Raw genomic sequence first — 19,093 nt, forward strand, 5'->3', positions numbered from 1 at the left:
CCCCCTCCCCCTCCTCCCCTCCTCCTCTGCCCCAGACCCAAGATGCCATCTCTCCTCAACTGTACATTTCTTGTTCTCAGTTTCCAGATTTCTTTAGGTTGACTTTGCATGGGGCAAGAATTTCTGAATATTGTATCCTCTTCAATGAGCCTTAATTAAAATACTCTGCTGTGGTACCCACGTGTTTTTGTTTTTAAGGGTGGAAAGGCACTAGAGGGATCTGGCAGAGTTTTCTGTTTTCCGGACAGCTCCCTGGACTTTGCCTTCTTTACCTGGTCTGTCCATATCTGGGTCTCTTGGAGCAGCTCTGTTTGTGGGCCCTGCTGTACTTTTAATGTGAAGCAAGACTTTGGGTGGAGCAAGGCCCCTTGGAAAGAATAGAGTCTAGTTTTCCTTCCAGGAAGTAACTACTTCTTCCTTTTAGCTGCTTTGTTCTGTATTAATAAATATTCTGAGCTGAGGGGAGAAGCAACATGGAATAGAATGCTTTTTGTGGGTAGAATCCATCTACCTATGGATATATGAAACAGTACAACCCCCAAAACACCAGCTTCAAGTAGCAGTGTCCACTTGGCTCTCTTAAGAGGAGAAAAATCCTAGACTGAGACTTGGTGACATACTCAGTGGATCAGATAGAAATCCCATTTTCCAGGCAGCTAGGCCTGCAGAGCTAGCCTCACAAGGCTACTCAGCACACTATGACTGCCCTGGAGGGGATGGGCTAGCTCAGGGCTATTGGTGAGGTTAGAGGAAGGGAGAGGGGCTTCTGCTTATACTAAGAAGACAAATATCCCCCTACCATACCCATCCCAAAGTTAAAAGTGAAGAAATGCTTCCTTTTTATTTTTTTTAATCCATCTACAGAACAAAAGCAGAGTGTGCAGCAAACAGGTCTTGCCAACGTCCATACACACCATGTCCTTCCTTCCTTCCTTCCTTCCTTCCTTCCTTCCTTCCTTCCTTCCTTCCTTCCTTTCTAAAAATTTATTTATTTATTATATGTAAGTACACTGTAGCTGCCTTTGGTTGCCCCAGAAGAGGGCATCAGATCTCATTACTGGTAGTTGTGAGCCACCATGTGGTTGCTGGGATTTGAACTCAGGACCTTCGGAAGAGCAGTCAGTTCTCTTAACTGCTGAGCCATCTCTCCAGCCCTCTGCTCAGATTTCTATATTTGTATAACTATGCACTGAGGTTTGTTTTTCAGTATATGGATTAAACCTAGAGAGTTGGGTGTGCTACCCAAGAGCTGTTCCCTCTGCTTTTCAAGCTTTGAGACAGGAGCTCACTAAGTTGTCCAGGCTGCCTTTGGACTCATTATGAAACCCAGGCAGGCTTCAGATTTGCTATCTATCCTCTTGCCTCAGCCTCTGAGGTTACAGGTTTGTACTACCAGACCCAATTATTTTATAATTTTATGTGTACAAAAGTTTTACCTGCATGCATGTACATGCACCACTTGTGTGCCTGGTGTTGGTGAAGGCCAGATGAAGGTATTAGATGCTTTTGAGTTAGAGTTACAGACAGTTGTGAGCTGCTATGTGGATGCTGGGAACTGAATCTGGGTCCTCTGCAAGAGTTGCAAGTGTTCTTAACCACTGAGACATCTCTCCAGCTACCTCCTACCCACTGAATTTTTTGTTTGTTTTGCTACAGAGGCTCTCTACTAGCTGTCCTGGAACTGACAGATATCCACCTGCCTCTGCCTCCTTAGTACTGGGATTAAAGGTGTGTACCACCATACCTGGGCTGCCACTTTGTTTTTTTTGAGACATGTTTCTCTTTTCTTTTTCTTTTCCTTTTTTCTTTCTTTCTCTCTTTATCTGTCTTTCTTTCCTTCCTTTCTTCCCTCCCTTCCTCCTCTTTTTCTTCCCTTTCCACCTCCTCCTTTTCTTCTTCTTCTCCTCCTCCTCCTCCTCCCTCCTCCTCCTTCTTCTAGGTTCTCAATTTATAAACAGCCTCCTGAGTGTTGGAATTTTAGGTGCAGACTGATATGCCCAGCCATAGATTTTATTTTTTTAATTAATTTAAAGTATTTATTATCATTTTATGTGTATGAGTGTTTTTTCTTGCATGTGAATATGCCACATGTGTACAATGCAGAGGTCAGAAGAACAACCCATGGAATCTGAGTTACACAGCTGTGAGTTACCATGTGGGTGCTGGGAACCCAACCTGGGTCTTCTACAAGAGCTCCCATGGTACAGCTCAGTGGTAGAGTACTTGCAAAGCACTCACAAAGCTCTGCATTCACTGTTCACTATAACACTACACACACACACACACACACACACACACAGGATCTACAGGTGCTTGGGTTTTCACACTGGTAGATATTTGAAAGATAGCGTGAACAAAATTTAAAGGTTGGTGTATGCAAAGTACTTACTCATGCTCTTGAAAAGAGGAAGAACTATTACTCACTTGTCATCAATCCATATCTAGAAAGTTAGTGAGATTCTTCTCATTGTAAAATAGTTTTATATTCTTTGATTCATTAAAAATTACAGAGCCAGTGAGTCAGCTCCATGGTTAAAGCATTGCTGTTCAAGCCTAGAGATCTGAGTTCAATCCCTAGAACCCACATAAAGGTAGAAGGACAGAACCAACTCTGTAGAGTTGCACTCTGACCTCCACATGGAACTGATGGCCCAAATGAACACTGTACATGTGTGCATACACACACACACACACACACACACACACACACACACACACACCTCTTGAAAATGAAGTTGCAAATGGTTATGAGCCAACACGTGGGTGCTAGGAATTGAACTTGAGTCTTTTGGAAAAGCAGTCACTTCCTGTAACTATTGAAACATCTCTCCAGCCCAAAGTTATAAAATTTTGTAACCTGGTTTTAAAGACTTATTTTTATTTATGTGTATATGCCATATGTGTGCAGGTACCAGAAGAGGCCATCATATCCCTTGAAGCTACAGTTACAGGTGGTGTGAGCTGCCAGAACAGCAAGTGCTCTTAATCACTGTGTAATCTCTCCAGCCCTCCATCGAGAGTTTAATTTTACCAGTCAACATTTTGTTAACACTCTGTGTCTTCTAATGAGTGAACATTTTATATTACTTTTAGAGCATATGTTTTTATTTTTCTGAATACTGATTCTCCTAGGTCATGAGGATACTACTTTTTTGCAGATTCTTGTGTGATTCATGAATAATAGCCGTTCTCTTTTCATTGCTCCTTGAATCAAGGTCTCAGGCCAAAGTCTAGCTAATGTGATTGGATCATCCATACAGATGCTTCAATTTATAGATTAACTTAGATACATGTTGTCTAAGTAGAGTTATTACATTTTTAACACAGTCTTCTTGGAATGGCATTTGATCTGCCCAGGCTCAGTTGCAAAATACTCAACCAACTAAGTACACATGAATTTGCATCTAAAAATACCCACACAGAGACAGCGGGTAAAGGAATTTGCCACCAAGCCAGGGGACCTGTGTTTCATATCTGAGACCATATGGTAGAAGAAGAAAACTGGCTTTTCCAGCAAGTTGTCCTCTGACGTCTACATGCATGCCTTGTTATACACACTCACCCACCACAGTAAGTGTAATTAAAATTTTTTGCATACAGCATCAAGCAAACAGAAGAAACCAGGATTCTCAGCATCTAATTCAGTTGAAATGACTGTATATCTAAAAACAGAAAGAAAACAAGAACCCTGATAGAGTATAGGGTTTGTTTTCTCTTTTCTTTTTTTTTCTTTCTCCTTTGGCCTTGGCTGGTGATTTATGTTAGGTGATTCTAATATGTAAGAATCATGTTAGGTTCTATTCTACACCTGGTCCTGACTGTCCAAGTTTCATTACCCAGTCTCAAAGCCAGGACAACATGGCAATGGATCTGGGGTCCCACCCTTGTCACAGTTGTCTCCTGACTCAGGGTCTGCTGATCTTCACTGTTCACTCTGCTTATAAACATGAAATATGTACATTAAGGAGAATTAGACCATATAGAAACATGTCCCAGAACAAACATACTCCGTGATCTCACACTTGGAACTGCTTAATGGTTTCATGTACTGTTCTAGATTTTTCTGTGTTAGGATATATTTGTTATGAAGCTAATATATGTTCTTCAGCCTTCTCTATTGATAAGACTGCTTTAGACATGTAAGCCTCCCACTTTAATAAGGTGGTGTAATACTACACTGACTGGTATGCTGTAATCCATTTACAGAAGCTTGTTGGTGAAAGAGCGTGTTGTCAGATACTTTTGTTGATGTTAAAAATGAGGCTCAGATACTTTCTTATGGAATTTTCCCCAAAGTTGACTTCAGTAATGTAAGTTGTGAACATTATAACATGTTATTTTGTTAACAGAAAGGCATTTATTTGTTTGGGAACAGAGCATGGACCTTACTAAACCAGTGTCCTATCATTGAGTTACAGTCTCACCCTCGAACTTTTAAACTGTTAGAAAAATAATTCTTAAAACTCCTTAGACTTTAAAAGTTTTCCTACTGTATATTTTTTAATACATCAAGGAAATGTTTCAGCAAGAGCTGTGTAGACTCCCTGAGAATCCACAGTCCTTTAGCTCGGCATAGTCTAACCCTGTAATGGACATTGCTGTGACCTGCATGGTTTGGGGGTTGACCTGACTCGGGTAATGAGGAAAGTAGAAAGGACAGACACACAGACAGAAAAGCTGGGACTGGGTAGGCCATGGAGATATACCAGCAGAAGCCTGGAAACTCCGTACATTAATTTTATACATCTTAGTTGAGGGGGTCAGTTTATTGTAGATAGCTGAACATGGATGGATGAGGTTAGCTGATCTCTGTAGGAGAGTTGTTTCAGGTTGCAGTCAGTAGAGGGAGGAAGATATGGCTGACAGTCCCTGTATACATTGGTTTTAGCTAAGGGTCAACCATTTATAACAACCATACTCAGTCTTGAGAAAAGCTTTGCTATCCTCCCTTCTCCTGAGCCTCATCTGGGGAAGGTTTGACATTTCCCTGGGTCTGAGGCTTCAGGGCCCTTGAACTGGCTGACTATACTCTGTCAACAATACTCATTCACTCAGGACTTCATTTCCTCTCCACAGGACATAACATAGAATAAAGGTTCATTAGATAAACTTCATCTGTGGCCAATAAACTAGAGGTGAGAATTATTGCAATAACATCTTTTATGTGAGTAGAATATCCTTAAGGACAGTTTCATAGCTGGACATAGTGAGGTATGCCCTTCGTTCTAGCACTCCAGAGGCTGAGGCAGGTGGGTCTCTGAGTTTGAGACCATCCTGGTCTACATGGTGAGTTCCAGGCCAGCCAGGGCTATAAAGTGAGACCCTGTCTCAAAAAACAAAACAAAACAAAACAAATAGCACACTTTTATTAGTGATTCAGCAATTACTATTAACATTTAGATATTGTTTTGGCAAGTATTTATTTTTGTTAAAAATACATGCTTGGTAGATGTATAGAAAGTGTAGATGATCGAACAGGGGAACATTTAAAGGAGTCACTGATAGATCCACATTGCAGAGACAAGCCTGTGGCTCCCTGGGAGTATTCTTTCTCAACTTAAGATTCTGAATCTCGATAGAAGCTTGTAGAGTGATGTATCTACTTCATACTCAATGAATGCCAGGTTTCCTCAAATCATTTCTCTCTTGCGTAGGGTGGAAATTGTCTAGCCTTAGAATTAAGCTTCATACCCTTATAGTATCTTTGCCCATCTCTCCCTCTCTCTCCTTCTCTAGTTCTCTTCGCCATGAAGGAGGATAACGAGAAGGTGCCTACTTTGCTAACGGACTACATTTTAAAAGGTGAGAACAGCTGCCCTCCTCCCAGAAGGGCCCTCTGTGTTCCTGCTCAAGCTGTGGAGCTCATGCTGAAACTCTCTTGGAGCTCCCACACCAGGCTGACCAGGCAGTAGTCACATACACCACATGATCGTCATGAGGGCTTTGAGGTAATGGGTGTTACTGGCAGGTCTGAAGAGATTCTGTTACTTCAGGTCACCACTGTGAGTCCTCATGAGGAACAAGATGCCAACAAAGGACTTACTGTGGAGAAATATGATAGCTCTTGCATCATGTCATTTTTGGTTGGGAAAAACAAAGCCTGAAAATAAGTTAAGACTTTCAGTACTTGAAAGGAAAATGATGTCATGATTAAGTTTGTCTCTTCATAACTTTTTATGAAAGAGAGTACTAGTAGACACCCAGGGCTTATTCATGCCAGGCAAGCAGCCTTCCATTGAGTGACAATTACTGTTCTGTAGCTTCTTTTTGAACATTTACCATGGAATTTTCCAGTGCAGGCAACAGAAAGATTGTTCTTATCTCCCAGCTTCATTAACTCACAACCAATCCTTTTAAAAAAGTTTTTATGTATATAGTCCCTGAATGTTTGTTCACCTTGTGTGTGCCCAAAGAAGCCAGAAGGGGGAGTCAGTTCCCTTGAGACAGGAATTACAGACCTCGGTCTTCAGAAGAGTAGCCAGTGTTCTTAACTCTTGAGCCATGTCTCCAGCCCACACCAGTCTTATAAAGTCTTAACCAGGAATATTGTTTTGAAGCAAATTTCTGTTAGTATATTTCATCCATAAATATTTCAGTGTATATTCCTAAGAACTGGGCACATAGCCACAATGCCATTGTCACAACTAAAGAGCTGGGGCTGAAGTGGTGCTCTGTTGTAGAGTCCTTGCCTGGCAAGTATGAGACTCTGGGGTCCATTTCCAGAACAACAAAGGGGGAAGAGAGAAGACTACAACTACAAAATTAAGCATACTGAGTGGCATTGGTGACCTAATCACTGTACGGCTCACCTTACTTTCTCCCATACAATGATTTGAGTTTATTTGTTTACATTAGAACCCGATGAAGGTCCATAAAAAAATGATTATCTATCTCCTAAGTCTATCTGTCTGTCTGTATTAATGTCTCAGTCACTCCCACCCCCACTCTCTACTCTTCCTCTCTTTACCTCTCCACCTCTCCTCCAGGATCTCATGCAGACCAAGATCGCCTCAAACTCTCTATGTAGCTGAGGAAGACCTTGACATTCTGGTCTTCCTGCCTTCACCTTCCAAGTGCTGGGATCAGCACGATGCCCAGCCTATAATGTACATTAACAACAACAACAGCAACAGCAGCAGCAGCAGCAACAACAACAACAGCAACAACAACAACAATAGCAACAACAACTATAGTCTTCCCTTTCCCCTGTCTTCCTTCTTTTAAATTTGTTTGTTAAGTTGTAGAATATCTTTGTCCTAGATTCTTCCTAATTTCAGCCCAAGGTATAATTTAGTCTACTCTCTGTCTCCTTTATTTATTGTAACTAATGGAACAAGAGGCTTGATCAGATCCAAGCTTGGGTCTTTTGCCAAACAGACATAATGGGTATTTATAGGACCTCGTGAAGAACACTACACTGTCTGCGTGTGTCTTCTTTTAGTCTGTTACTGGCCAACACACTGTCTAGACCCAACATCTTATGAATTCTTGCTCCACATTCATACAAAACTTAGAAGAGTTGCAGGAGGTTTATGGAACCTGGTTATGAAATCCCAAACTGTACTCTTTCTATGGGGATCAGGGGGATTAATGCTAAATTTCAATAGGAAGAATTTAGGTTAAAAATTAGAAAGAACTTGTGACTCTGAAAGACTTTGCAAGAAAAGAAGTTTTTCAAAGAAGTTTGTAGAGATGAGTTATGTGACATTGGTGAGCAGACATGTGACCTGCTGAAATGTCAGTGAATTTATAAAAGTAGTTAATATTTACGAAGCATATTTTACAAGTCTCTCAGCAACCTACGAGCAGCTTAGGTATATCCTAGTATGTGGGTGAAGAACAAGAATGGAAAGGAAAGGCATTTTCTTAAAGCCACAGAGTTAGATCCATGGGTGGTGGAGACTAAAGTGCTTGATATTGTAATGGACACCTGTCATTCTCTTCTGTCCTCGGAGGGATGACTCAGGGCTGCAGTCATTGCCTGGTCCTCAGGGTAGCTCTCTGCTCAGTGTGATCCCTGCATGACCTCTCTCCTCTTCTCGTTTCAGTGCTTTGTCCAACCTAACCTCACCTTTGGAGCAGCCTCACTGCAGGAGGTCACTGAGCAAGAAAGTCATTCCATCGCTGGGATTGCATGACACCACGTAACCTCCGGCGTGTATTTAAACATGTATAGCTTAACCTGGATTAAACATGAGCAACCTCGCGCGGGATCCTTTGCTGTTGGCTTCTAGTGCTAGTAATCATTGGATGCATGATCGGGTGCAGGGCCAGAGACTCTGCTCCCTCTCCACCTGTGTTGGGGAAGGCAGGTGCCCTCACCACTCATTATGTAGTCTGGCTCCAACCCTCAACCCAGCTTATACTCTTAAGACTAATTTTGAAATAAACCTTCATTTAATTAATATTCTTCATGGTTTTTGGAGAGTGGTGTCCATTGGCTCTGTGTTCCAAACCCTCTAGGGAAATGATGTCCAACTGTCTTCAAATGCTGGTCTGTAGCCATGGCACTGATGCCCTGTGGTGGGCACTGGTGAGGTCATGTGATGTAGTAAGGTTGCCTATTCTACAAAAGGAGACTATCTGTGGTCTCGTAAGTTTCCACTGCTTGGAAATGTGTGGTACAAACTAGCTGGTCTGAGGCTAGGAAGAGATAGAGAATCCCAGGGATGTGCCAATAAGCTGCAGTGCCTCTTATTGGGGTATCAGGTTGGATTTTGGTGGTCTTGGAGCACAGGGGCTGGAGGGAAGTAGTTTTGCTGACCTCAACTACCTAGAAGACTACATCTCTTTCCTGAACTGAGGTTTATCATCACTCCTTGTCTGCCCTCAATGGCCTTTGAGAACAGCATCTTGTAACATTGCTCCTCCTTCCTGAACTCCTGAGGATCAGTGGCACTGACTCCTCCATATAGTCTCTGGCTTTGATAGTAGGCATCTGTCAGCCTCGATAACCAGCAGGTGAATGCTTCCCTTGTATCCTGGATGCTGCCTTTGTCTAAGCGTAGTCTGAATCCCATCCCCTTTCATCTCCTACCTTGAGTGATACTAACCCTGCAGTTCCCATGCAACTGGCTTTCAAAACATATGGGGTGGTCACTCTGTTCCAGCTGCCAGCCCTATCATTTTCTACATATTGCGTTGCATCACAGCAACCTAGAGTCACAAGCAGGTATGGATTCATACCTTCTGGGGTTTTCAGGGGACAGAGCCATGAAGCAGAGTTGCTCAGCAACTTACCTGAGGCAACTTAGGACATAGTAGAGATGGACTGACACTTTGGTCTCATCTGAGTAGATGTTCACTGATGCTTTGGGGACATAGTGCTTGCTTAACCACCTGGGCCTCTCCATATGAAGCCTGCTGACAGTGACAGTGAAAACAGACAGGGTGAGTTCTCTGCCACTGTTTTCTCTGTCTTCTGTTTTTTTGTTTGTTTGGTTTTGTTTTGTTTTGTTTTAGCCGAAAAGGAGCAATCTTTGGGGAGAAGGACAAAGGAGGAAGGCCTTACCCTACCAGGAAAGCTACCAGAGTACCTGCAGCCCCATCATGTGTGTTTATAGCACCAAGCTATACATAGACTACCCCCTGCCGGGATGTCACATAAGGTGGAAGAAACTACAAAGCACACATACACATCATTAGAATCCATATACTGACACACTAGGCCTTTGACAAAAGATAACTTCAATTCTGAAACTCATCAGCTCTAAGGCTACAGATGCCAAAGCTTGCTGATGATACAAAATCATTGGGAGGTTTAACATTTTGCCTGTCTTCAGGTTTTTCCTCGGTTTCAGCAAATGGGAACTTGTGGACCACCCCTCCCTCCCCAGCTTTTCTTCCTGCCTTGGGTTTATCAGATCTGGGTCAGCCACTTCTTTCCCCCCAATTTATCCTGCCAGCAGGTGTCTGAAGCAACTCGGAGACAAGCTAATCAAAGCCAATGGTGGTTAAAAATAAACCTCAAGTGTCTGGGACCCTCTTATTGCAGGAGGAGGTTATCAGGGAAAGGGAGAGAAGGGTGCCTCGGTTTTCTTACCTTTTTAAAGAGGGACTGTGAAAGCCATCCCTCAAGATTTTGTACTACCTGCCCTTCCTTCTCTCTGTCCCCATGAGTCAAGGTTTGGTGTCCAGCAGTACTGACCTCACCTACAAGAGAGACAAAATCCGTGGCCCTCCCTATAGCTGGTGTTCACATCAAATTTGGGAAAGGCTTTGCTTTAATTCTTAGGGTGCCTAGAGCTCTGAATGGAGCCTAAACCCAAGGAAGCCTCAGCCAGTGTTAAGAGGTGAAGCCAGAGCTCTCCTCAGCCTCCCCCCAACGTTCTGGAATACCATAAGAAAATGGGCTGGAGGGGGGAAGCCCAAATGGTGAGCTGCATTTCAGGGCCCATCACACTCCATCACAAAACCCACACCAAGTTTAGGTTTTCAACAGTCCATCAGTAGCGGAGAGTCCCACCTAACAGGAGCCGTCACAGATAGGTTAGTGGTCGGGTAGCTGGGAGGTTCCTGAACTCAAGTGTGTTTCTATTAAAAGATTTTTCTAAATCTAGTCTGATCATGTCCCAGGAAGAAAAGTCATTATGGTGCTGGAGGCCAGCCTTTAATTATGTGGCGTGGAAGCATAGGATGGGGTGGGTGGGGTGGGCATCCCTCCAACCTTCTCTATCTGTCTTAGGATGGGAGACAGCCGTGACCTTTCAGGATGAAAACAACATAGCAAGTGTTTTGTTGGTCCTAAGTTTTGTAGGATGAGCTGGAATTTTCTATGAAATTATAAGAGCTTTCCACTCTCACTACAACATGTGGAGTAGAACTATCTTCAGTCAGTGGTCATGAAGAGCTATAGACTGTCAATGAGTAGGCATGATTGTCTACTGTAAGGTGTGTGTATGCTTAGCATCAAACCAAGGACTGCCCAAGAGAGACATGCTCTTCCAATTGATCTATACCCTCAGCACATACCAGGTGCCTTAAGAAGCATTATAACTTAAGGCTTTGAGTATTTGACTGAAACCATCTTGTCTGCACTGCTGAGCACCAATCGTGACCTAGGCTCTCCCACCACAGCCTTGTCACCGAGAACATTATAGGATCTATGTAGGAGGTTGAAAGCTAGGGCGTCCCAGAATGACAGTTTTTCCTGTTCGGAAAGCAAGAAATAGGGAGAGCAGCCTCATTTCCCGGAAGCCAGGAGAGTGACTCTCATGCCTGAGACAGCCTCCAAGATTAGCATTCATGAGAGGGGAGTAATTATATGCTACTTTTAGAGAAGAGACACTCCCATTCTTAATGGTGCCTGACTATGTATTTCTTCGTGAGGCCGAGAGGATCATCATTTGTTGGATTTCTGTCTGAGCCAGGGGTCTGCACTCTTCTATCCTTTGGGAGGGGAAGCACAGGACATTCTGTTGACCAGGGTGCTTTGGTTTTTTTTTTTTTTTTTTTTTACGCCTTGGTTCTGAAGAACAATGAGCCACCTTAGCCCACAGCCTGGCAACCTCACATTCTACCCAAGTCCTCATGCATATTCATCCTGCTTCCAAGAGCTCAGCGTGGAATATGCAAATTGGACAGACAGGAGCAGGTTGGCATTTCGATAATAGCTTTGTCTGAAAAAACCCCAGGGACACAAGCTCGCTCGCTCTCTCTCTCTCTCTCTCTCTCTCTCTCTCTCTCTCTCTCTCTCTCCCCATCTTCTCTCTGTCCCCCCTCCTCCTGCCCCTGCCCCCACATGTCCCAGAACAGGAAAGTGAATCATATGTTGCAAGAAGTGAGGAGCCAGGTGTTGCAGTGTTTGCATCCCAGTCCAGTACATATTTGCACTTCATCCTTTGTCCTCTCTCTCTCTTTCCCTTGAACATTATCATATTATCCTCCACCACTAGTGTCGTTGGGTCTGACAGTGCCCCCTACCCCCTGGGGCCCTGGACCAGTCCTCAGCTCTCCCCTTTCTGTGTTCTACCTGTTCTATGCCAGCTTGTCTGAAAGCTCCCAGAGGTTTGTTCTTCCTCCGTCTTGCAGTCTGATTGTGTCCTTGTGCCCAGGGACAGTGCAAGAAAAGTCTAAATACTGGGCCTTGATCTCCCAGCGGGGGTTGCGGGGGAGAGGGGTTAGCTTTCTACACAGGTCAGGGGAGAAGTCTTGTCTCTTCCTTCCACATCACTTCGACTCAACACACACAGACCTTAAACTTCCATCTGTGCTACCATCAACAAAAGGCTCTGGCCTACTCCTCTATCCCAGGTAGCTTGTCCTTTAAAGATCAACTTCTTGACTCTCCCTCCAAACTACCTCTACTACTCAGCAGATATCTATGGAAAGCAGGTTCCTAAGTTCAGAGAACATGGGTTCTGTCTTGCTGCTTCCCAAAGGAAGATTGTTTCGGGAAGGCATAGAGAGGCTGCAACTAACATCTTTGAGTGCCGTCTCATCCAACGGCCTTTGTGGGGAACAGATGAGGGCATGTTCAGGGAGTCAAACACCTCTGTGGTCTTCAGAGATGAAAGGTTTCAGCCCTGAAGGCTGGCTCTGGTTAAGCCAAGGTTTATGGAGGTAGACTATCTCATAAAAGGAGTGTGGGTTTGACCTTTGACTCACATATTAGCTGCACTACATGTTGGGTTAAATAATTTTACTTTCAATGCTGGAATTGAGCCCAGGGTCTCACCCATGCTAAACATTTGCTCTTCCACTGGGTCCCACTCCCAACCTAGAAACTAATTTCCCTGTAGCTCTGGCTGGTCTGGAATATGTTATAAAGAGGTCTTGAATTCACAGACTCTCGCTGTCTCTGTAGTTTTTGTTTGGTTTGTTTGTTTGAGATATGGTCTCATGTAGTCCAGGCTAACCTCAAACTTTTTTTAAGTAACAAAGGCTGGCATTGAATTACTGATCCTCCTACCTTAGCCTCCTAAGTGCTGGGATTACAGGTTTGAACAGAGATGTCCAACTATCTATCCATATTAAAATCCTGCTTGGTAAGAGGCCAGGGAGGCCTGGAGCCGATTGTAGAACTACAGGACCCCCAGGTTTGGAGAAGAGGAGATGAAACAGCAGGCAGGAGGCGGGTGTATTCTGATTCCTTAGCAGGTTCACCCCAAGAAGTGGTGGAAAAGGAAGGGTGTCAAGTCAGTTATTTTGGGTTTAGAGAATAGATTCTATTTTCACTGGCAAGGAGACAGGTGGAGTGACAGAGAAGGAAACAGGCAAAGCAGCCCAGAGTCACTCAGGGATGCTGCCTGGGTTAGGATCCAGTGTCAGGATTGGGTGGAACAGCTGGAAACCTGGGATGAATTCAAGACAACCAGAAGCACCACAGACTTCCTGCAGGAAAGCGCTTCCTGTAGCAGGTGAGCCCTAGAAGTGGGCAACATTTCTGCACCTGTACACTTAACCCCTTCTGCCTGAGCTGTCACATCTCGGGTAGAGAATGGAAGAATAAGTTGTCTCTGTGTAGTGATTTGGCAATCTTGACCCCGGAGGGCAGTGGACAGTGAGTGGGAGGAGAAGCAATGCTTAGTGTGCAGACCTGAGATTCCTATATGCTATGGGTGAGTGGGTTCACTGGTTCACATGTCTCTGTCTGGAATTTTGTTTATTCACTGAGATTCTTGTTGAGTTGCAAACACAAACTTGGTGGGACAATGCTGAAAGCATCCAGCATTTTCAGGACCACGTGACTGAAGATTCTTTTGTGAATCTCAGATGTGCTGTTAAAAATGCACCTACTGGTTCAGACTCCAAAATATTTTGATTTTCAACTCTAAAACTCCTGCCTAGCAATTCTAAGGTACATTCCAGCTGTGACTCTCCAGGACAGGGTGGGAGGAGAGATATCAAAAACTAGTAGGCATGGAGGGATCCGGGAGATTCCATCATAAGCCAGCAAAGCTATTTCACCTCCTTCCAACAGGTGTACCCATTGATACACACTCCAGTCTAAACGATGCTCAGTAATAGAACACTGCTTAGAGATCAGAGCTCAGGTTCCATTCCCAGTGGATGGATGGATGGATGGATGGATGGATGGATGGATGGATGGATAGAGCAGAAGTATGTAGCCCTCTAGATGTTAGGAGCTGGGTTGTAGTACTTATCTAATTCCCCAGGTGGCGTGGGTATCTGGGCTGCTTCTTCAGGAGATGCTAAGAACTATTGAGCCAGTCTCTACAGTGCTGCAGTTCCATGGGTAGCAACCAAAGGAAACTTAGACACTTTATACCTCCTCAATATGCAAACAAGGGCAGTTGTTGTTTTGTTTTGTTTTGTTTTGTTTAAGATTTTTAAAATTATTTTTATGTGAGAATATTGTTGCTGTCTTCAGACACACCAGAAGAGGGCATCAGACCCCATTACAGATGGTTGTGAGCCACCATGGTTGCTGGGAATTGAACTCAGGACCTCTGGACGAGCAGTCAGTACTGTTGAGCCATCTCTCCAGCGGGGCAGTTGGTTTTGATGGTCCCTGTATAATAAGGGAAACTGTTGGCAGAGTCCTGACTAAACCCAGAGGAGTCAGTCATTCTTCCTGTCTGTGTCACCATAAGAGGCCCACAAGATGAGTATATCTGGCTTTCAAGAAGTTTGAGAGAGTCAACATTTTACAATGCAACAATGTAAACAACCACCCTGAAATGCGCAGGAATAAAGGGTGAAGAAGTGGTACATATACAGGGTGGAGAGATGGCTCAACGATTAAGAGAACTGACTGCTCTTCTAGAGGTCCTTAGTTCAACTTCCAGCAACCATCCCATTACAGGTGACTCACAACCATTTGTAACGGGATCTGGTGCCCCCTTCTGGTATGTCTGAGGAGAGCAACAGTGCACTCATACATAAAGAAAACAACCTTTGGGGGAAGTGGGGGGATGGGGAGAAGTGGTACATATATACCCGAAGTGAGTCTTCTGAATAAATAACACGAAAAAAAAACCCAGAAAATGAAAAGGTATAATGAGATCCACACAACTGAAGGGAATTGTCTTAAATGGCTGATTGTAATGAGATGTACATAAATTGTAAGGCTTGTAATGAAACAACAACAAAAAAAAATCATATTCCTGCTTGGTAATACTGGGTGTAATGTCTACACCTGAAATAAGTCATCTCAGTATGCTGAGTGTAATGAGATGCACATAATTTTAAAGACTTTAATGAGATGAAAATAAATCAAACACTTGTCTTAAAATGAAAGATGTACGAAGATGCACACACCTGAAGGGCATTGTCCTAAATGGGTTCAGTTTAATGAGATGCATTTAATTTGCAAAGGGGCTAAATGAGATCGGCCCAGAGAGAGGCTGAGAAATATAAAAGTAGAAGATACACTCGAAAGCGGTATAATAAAACTTGCCTTGTGTGGCCTAGAAATAAGATACCAAGAAGCACACAGCACGGTACAATCAGCACTGTGGGCCTTGGTACTTAACCCCTGACCTATGATGTCCTGCAGAACTGAATTATCCTTTGACCCCTCTTGGATGCTGTACATGGTAGGCACCCACAGTAGCTTAGTGAATGGATAATTGGCGTGGGGTTGAAGTCTAAATGGAAAGGAGAAGAAAGGAAGTTATGTGGTTAGGAACTTGAAAGAGGAGCTAAAGATTCCTTCCCTCCATTCCCTTCCCCTTTCTCTCCTTCCTTTACCCTTCTTAGATGGGGGTCTCTTTATGTAGTCCCAACTGGGCTCAAACTCTTCCACCCTTCTGCCCCTATCTCCCAGGTGCTTGGATTACAGGTGTGTGCATATGCCCAGCTCTGAAATCGTTTTAATATTTTATTTATTTGTGTGGGAGTCACATATGCCATAGCATGTGCATAGAGTTCAGAGGCCAACTTGAAGGTCTCAGTTCTCACTTTCCATCATGTGAGCCCCAGGAATCAAACTCAGATGGTCAGACTTGGTGGTAAGTTTCTTTACCCACTGAGCCATCTCAAGGGCCCCTGAAGTCTATTTTCTTTTTTTAGAGATTTATTTATTTATTATATGTAAGTACACTGTAGCTGTCTTCAGACACTCCAGAAGAGGGAGTCAGATCTCATTACAAGATGGTTGTGAGCCACCATGTGGTTGCTGGGATTTGAACTCTGGACCTTTTGAAGAGCAGTNGGGTGCTCTTACCCACTGAGCCATATCACCAGCCCGAAGTCTATTTTCTATGAGCAATGTTCCTGAGGAAACACTGGTTGTGGAAGTTTTTGTTCCTCCAAAGCTCATGATTTCCCATCAAGGCCAGAATGGCAGGTTGGACACCAGAGCTAAGGTATTTGAGTGTAATATGCATATAGAGTACAAGAAAAGGGCTGCTGTGGATCGCCCTGGCGCTGTTTGTATTTTGATGCTAATTCTGCTTCCCCAAGAGGGGCTGCCTGGGACCAGGATTAACTCAGCTGACTTCTTGTAAACGTTCTCCCCATTTTAATTTGTAAAATAAAGGCTAGAACCGGTGATTGGGAAGTGGAAGGGAAGGTGGAGCTGAAAAGTTTTAGGGAGAGTGAGGAGAGGGAGAGAGAGGAAGACTGAAGAGGAGGAGATGGAAGGAAAATGGAGCAGAAGCACGTGGCCTGGAGAACCGCAAGTTATGAGGGATCTCATAGCTGGGGAATATAGTAGTGTAGTGGTAGATCTGCCCAATCTAGGCACACAGCTTATATTCATATTGAGTTGTGTTTTCATTGCAAGGGCTTATTTGGATTGGAGATTTACCTCAACAAAGGGCTATCTGCATTTCCACAGATATTTTCTCCAGTATTTTGTTTCCAAGGCAGAGTACTGTTGGACCATCTTGCTTTCTAATTTTTGATGGAGAAATGGGTTTAAAGTAATATTTCCTTTTTTATAAAACATCTATTTAGCTCTGCACATACTCCCAGCACTTGAGTCTGAGATAGGATGATGAAGAATTAAAGGTTGCCTATACTGCACAATGAGTTTGGGGCTAGCCTGGTATATATAACTTGTTCCAGTCCAGCCTGTACTATATAGCAAGAACCCCCCCCCCCCAAATGAAGCAAACTGGGCCTATTGGTATAGCCCTGTGATTCCAGCTCCTTGGAATGATGAGGCAAGAGGATCACAGATTCAAGGCACACCTGTGCTACAGAACAAATTCAGAGCCAGCCTGGGCACCTTAGTGAGACCAAGAAAAACAAAACTGAAACACAGACACACAGAAAAAAAAATGGAATAAAGCTCAGTACACACACACATATACATACACACACATACACACACACACCAGAGAAAGAAAGAGAGAGAGAGAGAGAGAGAGAGAGAGAGAGAGAGAGAGAGAGAGAGAGAATGAATTGGGAGATAGCTTAGTGATAGGGCATATACCTAGCATTTTCTAGCCCCTAGGTTCAAGCTCTGATACCACCAACCCAACCTGAACACCTAAAACACTCTAACCCAATTAGATATCATAGAGAAAAGAGAGACTGAGGGCAGTTCCAGCACAACCACAACTCACCTAGCCTTTGAGGTGGGCTACAACAAGAGTTGGGGTGTCATAACTTGGAGAGTGAATCTCGGGGCAGCAGTTATTCAGTTGCCCCAATCACAGGCATGCAGTAATGTAGGTTCCAAATTGCCTGACTTTTTGGAGAGAGGAGGAATCTCATATGTTTAGATGTGCAATGTTATGTTTGTGCAAAAATCTTAAAAGCAACTGATTGGAGCAAACCACACTTGACCTGAGAAGCTCTTGGTGGCAACTCTGAGTGATAAAGTTAAGAGATCAATGTCCCAGAGTGATCAGCTTGCGATCCAAACCAGTCTTTCAGAATGCAAGCCCCTTGGAAGGGCTTCATTGCTCATAGTTGTATCCCTGGTGTGTAAAGCAGAGTCCAGGATTGGGGTGGGGAGGGGCGGGTTAGCAAGTGTGTACTGAGCAGGTTGCAGGCTGCCAGTCATTGCCGGCATCCAGCCTATGTAAATCAGTAGAGGTACTTCTGGGTTGAGAATGTTTGTTTTTAGTCCTCAGCAGGATTTGCAAGCCTGAAAGGGTCTTCCTGGTAGACTGGGAGTCAAGGGCAGAGCTAGACTGAACAGGTTCTTGGACCCTAATATCAGAGTTTGGTTTTGAGCAAATGGAAATTCACCCCACCCCACCTCCAGTATCTCCTTTCTGTCATTATCACAGGGAACGTCTCTTGGGGTTGGGTAGCATCTGGATTATGCAGACAAAGCAGTTGCAGCCTCCTGAGAACACAGCCACCCACTCCACAAACCCCTCTGAGTTAAGAGCATGGTTGAAAAGATGGCAACCCAGGATGGAAAACCTTGCTGGAGAAGAACCATGTTAGTCCAATGCCTTTGGGTCACGTTTCCTGCTGTGTGCTCTGCAGAATCCTTAATATATGGGACTTGAAAATAGAAAGCAGAAACAGTAGCACATGAATATGAGGATCAACTAAACAGTTGAACAGGCTTCTTTCCTGCGGGGCTTTTCCCAGCCTTGACTATACTGATATGCAGTGCACACAGTGTATGGTATATTTAGCTAAGAATGTTGGGCTAATTTGGTTATTTATTTCAGCTAACAGTATCCAGGTAATTAATTTGGTCATGGAATTTCCTTTTCTTGATTACATATATATACACATATACTTTTCTTATTTGTATGTCATAAGTGCCCACATGCATGTTATGCATGTTACATGCACTATGTGCTTGCCTGGTACCTACAGAGGTCAGAGAAATTTTATCCTGACTGGAATTAGTGCTGAGAACTGAACTTGGGTCCTCCCTGTGAGGGCAGCAAGTATTCTTAACTGCTGAGCCATTTATCTTCAGTCCTTTTAAACTATCTCTCTCTCTCTCTCTCTCTCTCTCTCTCTCTCTCTCTCTCTCTCTCTCTCTTTCTCTGTGTTACTTTTTGAAACAGGTCTCACATATTCCAGGCTGTATTCTAACTGGTGATGTGACCAGGATGGGCTTGAATTTCTGATCCCCCTGCCTCCATCATCAGAAGGTTGGGACAATGTATATGGTCTACTATGCTTAGCTCTTCATCTTTCCAATTTGGGGAGGTGAGGTTGTAATGGACTTGTTATCAACTTGTGAATCTTTTGACCCCTTTGGCAT

General features: G+C 43.7%; 1 protein-coding gene across 4 annotated transcripts in view; it reads left to right on the top strand.

Annotated features, from left to right (window-relative positions):
• Fez1 (fasciculation and elongation protein zeta 1) overlaps positions 1 to 8,407 on the top strand; it is a 46,387-nt gene extending 37,980 nt beyond the window's left edge. For 2 of the 4 annotated variants that reach the window (XM_029482126.1, XM_029482127.1), the window contains exons 9-10: positions 5,737 to 5,802; positions 6,987 to 8,042. In XM_029482126.1, the coding sequence (XP_029337986.1) occupies positions 5,737 to 5,802; positions 6,987 to 7,027 (107 nt within the window). In that variant the 3' untranslated portion in view covers positions 7,028 to 8,042. The other 2 variants (XM_021172726.2, XM_029482128.1) reach the window with 2 other exon arrangements.
• Positions 8,408 to 19,093: the final 10,686 nt, after the last annotated feature.

Source organism: Mus caroli, chromosome 9 (assembly GCF_900094665.2).
Source record: "Mus caroli chromosome 9, CAROLI_EIJ_v1.1, whole genome shotgun sequence".
Lineage (NCBI taxonomy): Eukaryota > Metazoa > Chordata > Mammalia > Rodentia > Muridae > Mus > Mus caroli.